The sequence below is a fragment of the Mercenaria mercenaria genome, chromosome 11 (genome assembly GCF_021730395.1).
Source record: "Mercenaria mercenaria strain notata chromosome 11, MADL_Memer_1, whole genome shotgun sequence".
NCBI classification, from domain to species: Eukaryota; Metazoa; Mollusca; class Bivalvia; order Venerida; family Veneridae; genus Mercenaria; species Mercenaria mercenaria.
In genome coordinates, this window is record NC_069371.1 from 36,913,735 (window position 1) to 36,929,566 (window position 15,832).

The window sequence follows — 15,832 nt, forward strand, 5'->3', positions numbered from 1 at the left end:
GTCCACCTGAAAATTTGTAGTATAGCTTTATATTAGTATACCTGTATTATAAGAATGATTTTCATGGAGTATTGTGGGTGAAAAAAGTAGGTCACTAGGTCGTGAGGGGTCTTTAAGGAACAGTAATCACTGTATTTGTCCAGATTTGTCTGTTAAGTGGGAAAATACCTTTAAGTTGTTGGGAGTAAATTTTACAACAGACTTAGAAGATATTGTACAACTAAATTTTGGCCCAAAAATTGAAGAAGTTAAAACTCTCTTGACAATTTGGTCTAGAAGGATTTTAACTCCTATTGGAAAAATGTTGTTTTGGAAACATTAGCAATACCAAAAATTAATCTTTTTGCTAGCCTTTTTCATCCCCTTACGCGAAACAATAAAGGAAATAGAGGATATGCTCTTTAAGGTTTTGTGGAATTATAGCCCAGATAAAGTAAAACGAGATACAATGTACAGTAAAGCAAGACTTTAAGTGGGGATGATTAAGAAACGTTCATGGTTCAGAAGGTATTTGAAAAGTAACTCTTGTTATTATGATCTAGTAAGTAGTATATACTCATGGATTAACTCTATTGAAAAATATGGCACATATTTTTTACAAACGAAAGTATCGGCAGTTAAAACCCCATTTTGAAAAGATGTGTTTTCAGCAATACACAAATTACTTTTTCTAAATACTCCAACAAGTTGGGAGAATTTTCTTTCAGAACCCGTTTTTAATAGTCATAAATTTCATATAGGCAGAAAACCATTTTGTCTTTAATTAGAAATTCCATTTGTAAAGATGTTTATTTAGTAAATAACTTTAGGGACAAGGATGGAAATCTGCTATTGTTTGATGTGTTTCAAGAATTCAATTATATAATATAGAAGGAAATAACTTTTTGCATTATAATAATATTGTTGCTGCAATCCGAGCTTATTTACAACCTTACATGTTTCACATAATGCAAAGAAGGAAAACATCCAATTACAACCTCTTTTATTTAAAATTATTCTGAAACAAAGACAGGGATGTAGGTTTATGTACGATACATTTATTACAACGAAACACAAACCAATATCTCAACAAAAATGGATAAATGAGATAAATCCTTTTAACTTTGATTGGCAAAAGATGTACAGTTTACCCTTTAAAGTTACAACAGATTCAAAACTACTGTGGTTACAGTACAGAATCAACCTCAGAATTTTAGGAACAAATCATCTTTGTTACAAAATGGGTATTTTTCATGATAACCAATGCTCCTTTTGTCATAGAGCTACAGAAACTATTTTACATCTTTTTAATGAGTGTTCATTTATAGCTACGTTGTGGTTAAATGTGAAAAATTAGCCAAGCAGTTGCTGTATACGTCGTCCTTTCGGCGATTATCTCGTCTACGGCAGCCTTGCCAGAGGTATATTTTTTCGTTTCACTATATGTATTAACTTTTAGTAGACTTAAGTGATGATTGCTAAAGTTATGCATTTGAAACATAGAACGCAGCGACATGAAATAATAATAGTAGAACCGCTGTTGACATCTTACAAGAAATTCTGAGGATGTATTTATTCCAAGGCAAATGCGATAAGTGAAAAAACTCTAGGTTTCAAAAATATGGTAATAGGTTTTCAACCACTAAATGTTCGGAAACAAAGACATACATTTTAGCACATGGACGAAGATCTTTTTTTATCTTTTTTCAGTATCATAAGGTCCGCACATATTATGCAAGCGGCGTGTATGCTGATGAAGACATAATGTTGGACGAAGGAGAAAAGTACGCTGTTGTCACCGTTTCAAAGATTAACGGAGAAGGAATTCCAACTATCAATCTTCATGACTTTGTTTCGGTAAGTTATGGTCTTTGTCAGTTGTGTGTAATTAAGAAATAATAAGTTACCAATCGTGGTTTATCGTAGAATAACCCGTGTTTTGAGTTCTTATGCGTAAGAAAATATCACGAAGGCCGTAAGCCTGAGTGATATATTGTTTCGCATAAGAATGAAAAACACGGGTTATTCTACGATAAATCACACTTGGGAACTTGTTATTTCGATTCTAACACGACATACTAGTATCAACAGTTAGTAAAAATGGTAACTACTTTTTACGACCGTGCTACGCACCTGGGTCGGATGACATCATTTTACGCGAGTGGTTTATTACAGAATAACCTGAGATAGATTTTGCTCTACATGTATGTAGGTTATTTGCTGGTCGTGTTAGAATTATAAAAATGGATTACCGCTCCGGTGCACTCAGTGATATACAGTTGAAACTTGGAATTCTAAGGGATCGGAAGTTTTACTTCGAGATAACCGATATCCGACTTAAAATATTTTTGCACGTTTTTTAGGGACAGGACTTGAAAATGTCTTCTATATAGTCGGAAATTTGAGATAAGCGTTTCAACTGTATAATCTAAATTTCACACACGTTTGAGGCTAATTTGATACCTGCATGATTCATAAACTTATCTGCTTTTTATACGCCCGTTTGAAAAACGGGACGTATTATGGGAACGCCCCTGGCGGGCGGGCGGGCGGGCGGGCGGGCGGCGTCCACAGACCTTGTCCGGAGCATATCTTCTACATGCAGGGAGGGATTTTGATGAAACTTGGCACAGTTGTTCACCATCATGAGACGGAGTGTCATGCGCAAGAACCAGGTCCCTAGGTCTAAGGTCAAGGTCACACTTAGAGGTCAAAGGTCAAATTCAAGAATGACTTTGTCCGGAGCATATCTTCTTCATGTATGGAGGGATTTTGATGAAAGTTGGCACAATTGTTCATCATCATGAGACGGAGTGTCATGCGCAAAAACCAGGTCCCTAGGTCTAAGGTCAAGGTCACACTTAGAGGTCAAAGGATACAAGAATGAAAAATTCAAGAATGACTTTGTCCGGAGCATATCTTCTTCATGCATGGAATGATTTTGATGTAGCTTGGCACAGTTGTTCACCATAATGAGAGGGAGTGTCATGCGCAAGAACCAGGTTCCTAGGTCTAAGGTCAAGGTCACACTTAGAGGTCAAAGGATACAAGAATGAAAACTTTGTCCGGAGCATATCTTCTTCATGCATGAAAGGACTTTGATGTAGCTTGGCAAAATTGTTCACAAGCATGAGACGGAGTGTCATGCGCAAGAACCAGAACCTAGGGGTAAGGTCAAGGTCACACTTAGAGGTCAAAGGATACAAGAATGAAAACTTTGTCCGGAGCATTTCTTCTTCATGCATTGAGGGATTTTGATACAACTTGGCACAAATGTTCACAAGCATGAGACGGAGTGTCATGCGCAAGAACCAGGTCCCTCGGTCTAAGGTCAAGGTCACACTTAAAGGTCAAAGGTCAGATACAAGAATGACTTTGTCTGGAGCATTTCTTCTTCATGCATGGAGGGATTTTGATGTAACTTGGCACAATTGTACACCATCATGAGACGGAGTGTCATGCACTGGTCCCTTCTTTTGAATTACTTCCCTTTGCTGTTACTATAAATAGCTTATATTGTAACTTTTTCATTACAAGTCGTAGGGAAAAATCGAGACCACTTTTCTGTAGTACAACATGCATGTTACATCCAATTCTGAGGTGTATTTTGAGCTATCTCTACCTGGTAAGGATTTTTATGTGGACTTGTAATTTTTTTTTTTTTTTTTTTTTTTTTTTTTCTCTTTAAAGATTAACTTCCCTTAGTTGTTACTATAAATAACTTACATTGTAACTTTTTTATAATTGACCGTAGGGAAAAACCATGACCACTTTTCTGTGGTACAACATTGATATTACTTTCAAATTTTGGGTGTATTTTAAGGTATCTCTACCTGGTAAGGATTTTTTTTGTGGACTTAGAAAAATAAAAGAATTACAATAATTTCTAAAAAAAACAACATTGTAAACAACTAGAAAATTAAAATTCCATTTGCAAATACAGGTGCTAGTGTAAACAAATTTGCTGTGACGGGCGTATATTGTGACATTCTGCACCCTTGTTATTAACATAATAAAAGTAATACAAATCATAAGTGCTACTAAAATGTTGCAAGTCTACAGTTATAATTGATCCAGAAATCTCTACTCTTAGAACTACGTCACAAAACATATTTCGATCAATTATTAGTTAACTAGTTAATTTGTTGATACATGCACTGAAAAGGATCCCAGTAACAACTATCTGAAATAGTTAAATAGCAGTACACCCATTATACAGCAATTACTTCATAACAATTATTGCTATATTTGATCAGACCTAAAATTCGTCTATCAACAGGGTTATTCCGCCATAAAAGATGTCGCGAATAAAACATGTTATATACAGAGATCAACACATACAATGGAAGGAATGAAAGACGAGATCTATCAGGCCGTGAAAGTAAGTCAGTTGAACAGATTGAATAATACACGTATTATTTTTTCTATAAGCTTCATATATAAACACCCCCTCACTTTACAAACACTATGTAAAGTTTCAAAAATTGTTGAATATGATTTTGTTTATATTTCATTTCATAGTAACTGTTCTTTCTTTTTGTAGATGCTATGTTTAAACAAGTAAAACTTATTGCGTAATGATTTGAATAAAACGCGGGTACCAGTCACTACTTTACAATGAGATTTGTGCAGTCAAGTCATTTTATACTATTTTTATCGATATTATTCAATATTGGTTCCATTTGAAACGGTGTCTTGTAATCATTAATCAGCCGAAGTAAGCGCACAATTTATTGTTTTCCAATGAACAATGATAAATCTACATAATTTTTCCAAAGTTTTTGCAACTTTTCGCTGATTTCAGAATAATGGTGAATACAAGATTTCACAGAGATTTGATTGCATCAAACAAGAACCTATCGTCAAATCGTGGCTGCCGATGTATGGTAGGAGAATTTCAGCGTTCTGCGAAAACTACGACTCCCGCTTCTTTCAACCGAAAGATGTAAAACTGACGAAAAGATCGACGAAAATTGTTTCACAAAATGCTCGTAAATATATTGTTTATATGATTAGAACGATGAATAATGTAAACACTTGGTCTGTATTCACCAATATCAAATAATCAATTTGCCTTAACTTCGCATTAATGAAGTTTGAACCAGTGAAATTTGAACGACTTGCTCGTAGCTGCTAAATGCACATTTCTGCAAAGTTTATTACAATCGGTTCTTTTAACAATGACAGAGCCAGAAGACAAGTCTAAGTGCTGATGAATATGGGCTTCACATTTACCTTCCTATCAAAATATCATTCAGTTATTAATAATCTCTCTCTCTCTCTCTCTCTCTCTCTCTCTCTCTTTGTTTAATAAAATAACATTTCTAATAAAACGTTAGTTCACAAGATACTTCATTAACGCTGTCTTTCAATAGTACTGTGAGTATTTCAGTTAAGTAACTGCAGGCAGTTATTCTAACCAGTGTTCCTTGATACATGTTCTCCGCAAGTAACTGCCAACTTCCCCACATGAATCAATGAATCAGAGGTGGAGGATGAATGATATCAAACACAATGTCTTTTTATCAAATCGTCGCAGAGAACATACGCCTCGTCCGGGGATCGAACCCACGACACCGCGATCCATAGATCTGCGCTCTCCCTATTGAGCTTAGCGGGTGGGCTGAAGTTATTTCTGTTCAAATGGAATTGTTCTTCCTAATTCAAAAGTCGGTAGCCTTTAGTAATTAGAGTAAATGGATGTCAAGTGGGTGGCAAGTGCATAGCATTCATTGTGTAAAGACTGCACCAACACCACAGGCTTGATACTTAGAATTGTGCTGAAACAGTACACAACACGAACATATAAGACATCACCATACAGAATTCCAGATGTATGCGTTTTGCGACCAGTGACAGATTATTATATGTAAGGACCTGTCCTAATAAACGGTAGTTGAAGACATGTTTGACAAGAAAATTAGCTGAATTCTATGTTTTCATACCATATGCTATTTTGTTTTCCAGTTTGGTGTATATTCTGCCTGTATGATGGGTGCTGGCAGTAAACATCCCCAGGACTACAGACCGCTACCGACTTCATATTGATTTAGACTGATTAACTTTATCATGTGTTTGAAATGTGTCGAGTGTTGTATACTTCCATAGACTACCTTACATTGTCTGTGACTATTTAGATAAAATGCAAGTGACATGAAAAATAAAGTACATTTCTCCAATTTGTGATATTTTTGTTTTTTATTCAAAGTATTCTAATAATAATGTCAATAAAGTAATTTTATAAGGACTCTAACTGGTTCTCAGTCTGTGATATTGGCGCAGGACAGATATTGCGCCTCACTTTATGCACTGTCCATTTATATTGCTATAAAGATATTGCGTTGATAAAGCACACGATGTTTGTTCAATCGGTTGAACGCCGTTTTCAATAGTAATTCAGTTTTGCATCAATTAACCATAACCAGTGTCCCTAGATTCTGTACCAGTATTGCATATGTTACTAAGACAGTAACAACTTTTAACTGAATTCAAACGTACAGGTTTTACATACCTTAAAATTACCCCATGTATTTTCTAAGTAAGGGTCATGTATCTTCTAAGAGATTTTCCAGTCATTTATCAAAAATCAAACTGCTTTGACCTGTTATTACGATACATACTAAAATTAGAGGTTTTTCATTAAAAACAATAGTCTTATTCAACAATGCAAGTGAAGAATTAGTGTTCGATAACCTATCCGCCATTACGCGACTATGCCAGATAGCTCCCACGTAGGTCCTTTTAGTACTGTTAGGCCTATAAGTAAACCTGGCTCTCTATAATAGTGTCAGTTTCATTTGTATAGTACCAGTAACTTAACTACACGGAAGACATCCGAGTCTCAGCTTGATAAAATCAGTTTTCAAGGTTTAAGGGCATTTTCAGTATCGCGTGTCGCTGCGTCCATTTTCCACCAAAATAGCTGTCCAACATAACTTTTAACCAGTTCTCTTAATTGAAGCTTATTTTGCCCTATTTTGTCAGTTGTACTCTAATTTGCAGCCCAGTTGCACACTCACATACCCAATCTCACCTCTGAGAGCCATAAATGTGCACAATTTAGTCTGTAAATATGCGTTTTTGAGACACAAAAAAAAAATAGACACAAACCATGAAAATGTTGCTTTGGTTTCATCAATTTATTCAGCAAAATTACAATAAAATCTGACCAGAATAGCCAATTCATATCCACAGCAGAACAAATCTCATTTTTTGCCCATGTTTTCTAATATGATGTTATTCGAACTTGGATATAGTTGCCAATATATTCTATAAAAATGGAAAATTTTCACAGAGTTGCCACACATAGCTACACCCATTTCAAAGAAGAAAAAACCAAAAACCTTATCTTATTTTGAATAATTATCCTGTGTAATTGTACCGACGCGTTTCCCCATAAGAACCGAAATACACAACTGCTCCAGACTGACCCAAAGTAAATAACATACCATAATCCTAATACGATATAGAGATATGATCTCGCACCGAAATTCAATAATTTTAATCGGCCATTTCTCACCCAGTTCGACCATTGGTACAAAGATCGTTATTTGCCTGTTACTATTTCATAAAGTACCTACCGGATTAGGGAAACTACACGTATTTTATGTTTTCTAAATTTTATCGGTTTTTATACGTATTTAGTTGTAATCAAAATTAGGATTTAAACATTCTTTTTGTCAGAAATATTAAGTCAGACCTTGAGTTAAGATCGAATAAGGAAATTCTCGACTTCTTGAGCAAAGCCAATCTTTCTAATACAATATTTAAGCTTTCAGAAACTTTTGAATAAAAGTGTATTTTGTAAATATATGATTTAAATGACCAAATTCATTTTGTGTATTCTAATTTACTTTCTTGATGATAATACAGGTATTATATATAATTTTGCATAATTCACGGGGCAGTCATAAATTTTGAATATCCAGTACAGTTTTTTTTTTTCAATTTGTAAAAGATCTACTTTGTCGGGGCACCTTCTTATTTATAAATTCCCGAAATTTCATAACATCATTTTGTAAAAAAGACGATTTTAATAATAGGACTTTAAAATGTTTATGTATTCGCTGTTAGCTTCTAGCGAAATAGTTTTGCTTAATTGTAACTTTTGTGACATACGTTCTCCGTTGACTATAGGAAGGCGCTGTAAAACAACAATTGTATTCAAGTTCTCTGTTATATATTTCAAAGTTTATGGCACGTTCGTTAACAATGTTCTCAAAATCCTTTTACATACCTTTCTCTCTTAAGGATGTAACTGTCATCCAAGTACGCATTTAATATGCAAACATAGAAGTACGACATAACAGTATAAAACAAGAGGACCATGATGGTCCTAAATCGATCACCTGTTCCCACATGACCCAGTTTTGAGTATGACGTCGTTTTTTCTATTATTTGACATAGTGACCTAGTTTTTGAGCTCATGTGACCCAGTTTTGAACTTGACCTATATTATCAAGATAAAAATTCTGACCAATTTTCATGAAGATCCATTGAAAAATATGGTCTCTAGAGAGGTCACAAGGTTTTTCTATTATTTGACCTTTGACCTAGTTTTCTAAGGTACGTGACCCTGTTTTGAACTTTACCTAGATATCATCAAGGTGAACATTCTCACTAATTTTCATGAAGATCTCATGAAAAATATGGCCTCTTGAGAGGTCACAAGGTTTTTTCTATTTTTATACCTACTGGCCTAGTTTTTGACGCACGTGACCCAGTTTCGAAACTGACCTAGATATTATCAAGGTGTACATTCACATCCATTTTCATGAAGATCCATTGAAAAATATGGCCTCTAGAGAGGTCAAAAGATTTTTCTAATTTTAGACCTACAGACCTAGTTTTTGACCGCAGTTGACCCAGTTTCAAACTTGATCTAGATATCATCAAGATGAACATTCAGACCAACCTTCATACAGATCCCATGAAAAGTATGGCCTCTAGAGAGGTCACATGTTTTTTATATTTTTTGACCTACTGACCTAGTTTTTTATGGCACGTGACCCAGTTTCAAACTTGACCAAGATATCATCAAGTTAAACATTCTGATAAATTTTTATGAAGATCCATTCAAGAGTATGGCCTCTAAAGAGGTCACAAGGATTTTCTATTTTAAGACCTTCTGACCTAGTTTTTGATCGCAGTTGACCCAGTTTCAAACTTGACCTATATACCATCAAGATAAACATTCAGACCAACTTTCATACAGATCCCGTGAAAAATATGGCCCCTAGAGAGGTCACAACGTTTTTCAATTATTTGACCTACTGACCTACTTTTTGATGGCACGTGACCCACTTTCAAACCTGACCTAGATATCATCAGGATGAACATTCTGACCAATTTTTATGGAGATCCATTCAAGGTTATGACCTCTAAAGAGGTCACAAGGTTTTTCTATTTTTAGACCTACTGACCTAGTTTTTAAAGGCACATGACCCAGTTTCGAACTTGACCTAGATATCATCAGGATGAATATTTTGATCAATTTTCATGAAGATCTTTTGAAATATATGGCCTCTAGAGAGGTCACAAGGTTTTTCTATTTTTAGACCTACTGACCTAGTTTTTGATGGCACCTAGGTATCATCAAGATGAACATTCTGATCAACTTTCATAAAGATCCCACAATAAATGTGACCTCTAGAGTGGTCACAAACAAAAGTTTACGGATGCACGGACGCACGGACGGACGACGGACGCAGCGCGATCACAAAAGCTTACCTTGTCACTTTGTGGCAGGTGAACTAAAAAAACTGTATAACTTAAAGGCAAAAACTTATTTCCATATCGATTTTGGCCTACATTAAGGAAAAGTCAGCATTTTCTACCTTTGTGCATATAGCTGATGAAAATACTGACATAAGTTATAAACTACATAGGAACATCGACTGTTGATTTTTCATTTCAAAACGTTAACTGAATCTTGACTCTCATATCGGACAAAGTTCATTAAAGTTCATTCGCTGTTCTGTCCTTTCGTGCCTAACTTATAATTAGCTATCATCCCAATTGTCTATTTGTCACATTACAGTACACTGAGTCAAACTGAATTGTTTTGAAAACAAAAAATGGTTCAGAGTCACGCAATCGTTTCAAAAGAACTTAAACCAACTGTCAAAATGATGTATTTATTCCGACTTATCACTCTACTGTTCAGTAAATGAACTTAACAGGAAGTACTTTTTTAAAATTATTAAATAAAAAAACAACTGAAGCCGAAAGACATTGGTTCAGCAGGTTTTAATAAAATTAAGTTTTCCTTGTCCAAAATCTGTTCCTGTTGTATTACAAAACATTTTATTTTTAAAAAAGATGCACTACTTAATTTCAAAACTTTGAAAATTGGAAAGCCATAGATGTTCAAGGAGAACATAAATATATTTTGATGCTTTTCGAACTGATTTAAGGATATGTATACAAAGAGGGTCTTGCAACTTTCTAACATCTGAAAAATTAAAGTTTTATTGCCTCCTGGATTTTCATTTTTCCGTTCATTTGGGGACCAATTTAGCCTAAGTCACACGTATTTTTTGTATTTCCTTTAACGAAAATAAATCATTTTAATAGTTTTAACCAAATTTAACCAAAATACCCTTGCTACTTCATGTCCGTGATATATAACTGAATATTAAAACAGTTCTATACTGCTAAAAGATTAATTGTGGTGCGCGTATATTATGATATGCGTATATCTCGACGTTCTTAATGGAAATTGATACATGTATACGCCTCTATATCATAGTAATAATTTAACGAAAATGGAAGTCATAGTCTCCGCGTCCGAGTGAAGTTCCGTACCAGTTAAATTAATTCATGTTTATTTTACTGTTTGAAATATTGAAATGTTTTAAAAAATAAAAAGAGTTATATTTCAATTAAACACTGAAAAATACTAACCGTATTGCTCAAACAGCTATTTTATGACGTACGTCTCCAATTTTTACTTTATTACGTTTTTATATTTGGAGTGTATTGATGTACTGATCAGTTTTGAGGTTAATATCATTACATTCAGAACACCCTTTATAACAGTCATTGATCTGTGATGTTCTATTTGTCTAGGGTGTATTTTTGTAAGATTTGTGTCACATGAAGCGTGCAAGCTTCGACTATGGGACAGCTTGGCAAAATCCATTAGAGCCGAATACATCCCATATCAAAGTTACAGCGATCCTTTTGTTAGATACCTCTACATATATTTTTTTCAGAAAGAAATACCATAAACTCCCCTGAAAGAACGAACTATTTTCTGAGTTTACGAAGTCCAGGCAGAAGCAAAAATACTGAATCGGATTTCGATCTAGTGCAATACGGATTTTGATTTCTCTCATCTCAAGCAAGACGATGTACGTTGGGCGCCAAACTATCCACCTATATACAAAACCCACTCTACACCTGTGTTTCAGTTGATATAAAAGGTTTATTGTAACACTATCTTGATCTCAGAGGTACCCGCCTCTCGTATATTTTACCAGGCCGTATCATACTGTACCTAAATAATTAGTATCATATATATATCATTGATGTTACAAGGCATATGGTTACAATACAACAACATTTACAAATGGTTTATGCCACAAGTTACGCAGTGTAAGGCCCTCTTCATTCGAAACTAATGCTACGTCTACAATAAACTGTTGTTAATAATTGAAATGAATCTTTTTTAACTAACGTTATTCTCGTTTTCAGCGATATCAATCGTATTGCACTGACGAAAATTTCCAATTAACCTTTAGCCTGCTAGTGGCAAGTTATTCTACCTTTGTGACCAGTGCAGACCAAGATCAGCCTGCACTGGTCGCTATTCAGTCAGTAAATTTTCAATGAATACCCCTTCAAATAATAAATGGTACCGTCATGATTGAATGATAGACCAGTCCATTTTAGAAATTTAGCAGGCTAAACATTAAAGGTGGCTATTTTCTATTGATTTTTCTTCAGTTTTAACCCGCAAGAAAGCAGGAAGCAACTGTTTAAAAATGTATAGCAATTCATTGCATAGCGTGGTTGACATGTTTATTTCTTATTGGTAGTTTTTCGTTAAAAATGAGAACAAAATGTACGTTAATGCCTGAAACAGCATAGGTTTTGTCATGTGATAAAGCACACAAATACTAATTCTAACTGAAAAAGAGACGGATTTCGTTGGACAGAAAGATGGTTAGTTACTTTTTTATAAATATAAAATTGAATGAAAGAAATTTCAAATTTTAAATCAATTTAACTATATCCATTTATACATTTTTTTTGTATTACATACATTAATATTTAACATTTAGTATTTATCTAAACAAAGGAGAATTAGAAATTATAAAGATACAGTTACAAAAAAGACGTCGGCAAAAAATATTCCTTTGAAATACCAACATAAGCATATTGAAAACAAAGGTCTTATGAATAACAATTGTTATCTATAGTCACTTGGTCTTTGAATTAAGTTCACTTTATGTAATAACAAAACATAATATATGAAAATCTAAGCATGCATTTGTCAATGATGATTTACATGGGAACTACGTTGTTGCAAATTAAATCTTCTCAGAAAAAGGATTAATCTTATTTTCAGACCGATATGAAAATTCTGCCGGCAGTTTTCTTTATTCTTTTCTCGGTAGTGGCGGCAATACCCGAGGTAAGCTCTAAATATTAACAATATCGAGTTAACAAATTTCTGGTATCTCGTAATTCATTTCGAATGGTTACAGCTGTATGTAAATCAACTATATTTTAATTCAAACAGAAATTCATACATGTTTTGTAGTCGAGGAAAAGATGTATAACTAATACGGCTGAAAAATATATTTTGCTTCTCAGGAAAAGAAGACTTTCACGGATTAAACTCCAAAACAGTTTAAAATTATAATTTGACATTGGTTGATTGAAACAAAAAGTCTGTAAAAACACATTTAACTGTTTTGCAATACTATGATGAAAGTAGAAAAAAGTTGCGATTATAATACTATTATGAAAATATATACAAAACTTTCTTACATTCATTTAACACTTATTGTTGAATAATATATAATAGATATTTGACACGGAATATTTTATCTTGACATGTTCTATAGTATCACCCAGTACGGGCGTTCGCAGATAATGATGACGTATATGCTGATGAAGATATTATGCTTGACGAAGAAGAACAATATGCTGTTGTCACAGTTTCTAAGATTACTGGAGAAGGAACTCCAACAATAAATCTTCATGATTTTGCAGAGGTAACGTAACTATTTCAAACACTGAACTTACCAAGTACGTTTCCATTGTCTTTAAAATGTGTTTTGGCGAATGACTGGGCGTATCATCTGTGTTAGTGCAAAACAAAATAGGGTTATTATAAAAGTAGCTCGGTCTGGGTCGGTATTCGCTTTTAGTGATTTTACCAGATCGGATGTCATGAGGCGCGCAAGCGCCGAGTGTTATTCGACCTTGAAAAAACCACGAGAGCCGAATACAAAATCCCAGATCTGAATCTTTACTGCAAAATTGAAATTTTATTCCGGTAATTCAATATTAACCTCATTTGAACACTGAGGATTCATATAAAACTTTATTTCTCTTTGTATGTCTCTGTCCAGGGATATAGTGCGATCAAAGATGTCACGAACAAAAGGTGTTACATACAGAAATCCAGACATACAATGGAGGGGATGAAGGACGAACTTATTGAGGCTCAAACAGTAAGGTGTCAGTTATAACGGGTTGTACTAACGTTATGCAGACTTTGATTAAATATTTAGCACTTGTTGTTCGAAACAGATCCATATTTACACTATAATATAATGCATTGGATAAAAGTTTAAAAGTTAAAGATCTATCGACAGAGAGGGGATGCTACGGGACCCATGAACTTGACAACAAAATAGTTTCACGACCCATACTCCTGTCATTTGAAAAAAATGCAATTAATTCTTTTAATTTTGCGTTGAAACAAGCATTTTACGTTACTGTTGTTTTTCTTTTAAAACGATAGTTGGGGCCAAAAGTAAGGGCTGAAGAAAATGATTTGTTTGCAGTTCGCAAATATGATGTCCAATACCTGCTTGACTGAACTATTTAACAACAAAACTTCATTACGACAAAAATTTGTCTCTTGAAGGTAATAAACTTTTCAAGGTCTGGTGTATACCTCGGCAAAAGGTTAAATACTAATCTAAAAAATGATTTTGGAAGTTAGGGCGAGGCCAGGCAGATGTAGGTACTCCCAAATTTGATTCATTATCCTCTTGCCCCTAGACCTATCAAGTGCTATTAGAATATGAAGCTAAATGTTTTAGTCGGTACGTTATATCTAATGAAAATACGAAACAGTTCAATTATAGTACTGTAGTTCTTTAGTTAAAGCAGAAAGTCAGCATACTTAACATAGATAAACGTACATACTTGCATGTAAACATTGGTAACTCGTGTTGTATACTAGTATTAATTATTTTTGTTTAGCGCGTGTTTATGTTACCCATTTCAGAACAAGGGAAGGTACAGAATAACTCAAAGATTTGACTGCACGAATCAGGAACGTGTTCCAATGCCATTTTTGTCCCGTTATGGCAAACGTATAGCCTCTTTCTGTGAACACTATGACTCACAGTTCTTCGAGCGAAAAGATACAAGACTTACTAAAAGAGCAACTAAAGTGCTATCGGAAGACGCATGTAAGTTTTCGTTTTCAAATTGATCTTACCATTAAATACGATGTACCATGGAAAAGAATTAGTAGAACATTCAACTGTAAAATCCTCAACGACTATATTAATTGTGCTTAAATAAGGTATACACGTTGACAAGATTAGGTTATACGGCATTGTTTGTTTTCAGAAAGTCTAAATTGGTACATAATGATCCACAAAAATTCACCGGTAGTTTGTTTAGAATTTGGTACAGTGTCTACAATTATTTATGTTTGACGGACGCATTTGCTTTTTAGATCACACGTAACATTTGGATCCAAAAGCGCATGCCATCGGTCGTCCCTATATTATGTTGTATTTTGATTTCCCAGATGTTAGCAAATTTGGCTTAAAACTGTAACTTAAGAATCACACCACATGCTTTAACCACTACATATTTAAACGGTAAAATGGTTACGCTCGTAGAATATCACGGATTTAATTGCCATTTATATCTGAACTATACGTACTAAAGCTTTAAATAAAATAGGCACACAAATCATACCAAATATTTCAAACTGAAGAACAGATATAAAATGTGACAATGTTAATTTGCTTTATTTTAAATCTATGTATTTTTTTCAGTGTGGTGTTTCATATGCATCGGAGAAAATTGCCCACCGCTGATTTAGGATTTAGGTACAACTCGACAACACTTTTGCATAGCTGACTTTGATAAACATAATATGTACACTCTGGAGAGTTTTTCTTTGATATACATATACGATATATATTACAGTGTGAGTCTCAATATTAAACGAAAGGGAAAAATCATAATTCAAGAATGGATAATTTAAATGTTCAGCTGAAATATTCATAAAATAAAAGATTAAAACAAGCATCAACATGGACTATGTGTTTTATTTCTCCCCAGTTGGTTGAGCTCTTAATTGGACTTGAGAGATGTGTATTTATATTATTGAATATTGAATTTCGAATGTTAAGATCTTCCATGAGGTTTGATGTCTAAGTAATTTCGAAGAGAACTGGGCGTTTTTTTTTTACATCTGCTGAATTATATAGCTGTAACTTAGTGTTACTGTCTGTACTTATTTTCCAGTACTGTGCAATTTTGTGAAATCTGGTGACGTCATTAGCGACGCGATCATAGAAATGTCACTATTCAGACGTGACGGGTGTTGCAAATTTCATTACCTCTCATAAACAGAATCAATCAA

The 15,832-nt window shown here is 34.2% G+C and overlaps 2 protein-coding genes across 2 annotated transcripts; both read left to right on the forward strand.

The window, feature by feature from the left end:
• Positions 1–1,344: 1,344 nt before the first annotated feature.
• LOC128546870 (uncharacterized) lies at positions 1,345–6,160 on the forward strand. Its single transcript, XM_053518268.1, has 5 exons — positions 1,345–1,400; positions 1,690–1,836; positions 4,259–4,360; positions 4,784–4,970; positions 5,947–6,160. Exons 2-5 carry the CDS (start codon positions 1,744–1,746, stop codon positions 5,985–5,987), a joined length of 423 nt encoding a protein of 140 aa, XP_053374243.1. The 5' UTR covers positions 1,345–1,400; positions 1,690–1,743; the 3' UTR covers positions 5,988–6,160.
• Positions 6,161–11,991: 5,831 nt separating this feature from the next.
• On the forward strand, positions 11,992–15,499 carry LOC128546871 (uncharacterized). The gene is made up of 6 exons (XM_053518269.1): positions 11,992–12,147; positions 12,554–12,619; positions 13,056–13,205; positions 13,566–13,667; positions 14,453–14,639; positions 15,240–15,499. The coding sequence occupies exons 1-6, from the start codon at positions 12,145–12,147 to the stop codon at positions 15,284–15,286; spliced, it is 555 nt and encodes a 184-aa protein (XP_053374244.1). The 5' UTR covers positions 11,992–12,144; the 3' UTR covers positions 15,287–15,499.
• Positions 15,500–15,832: the final 333 nt, after the last annotated feature.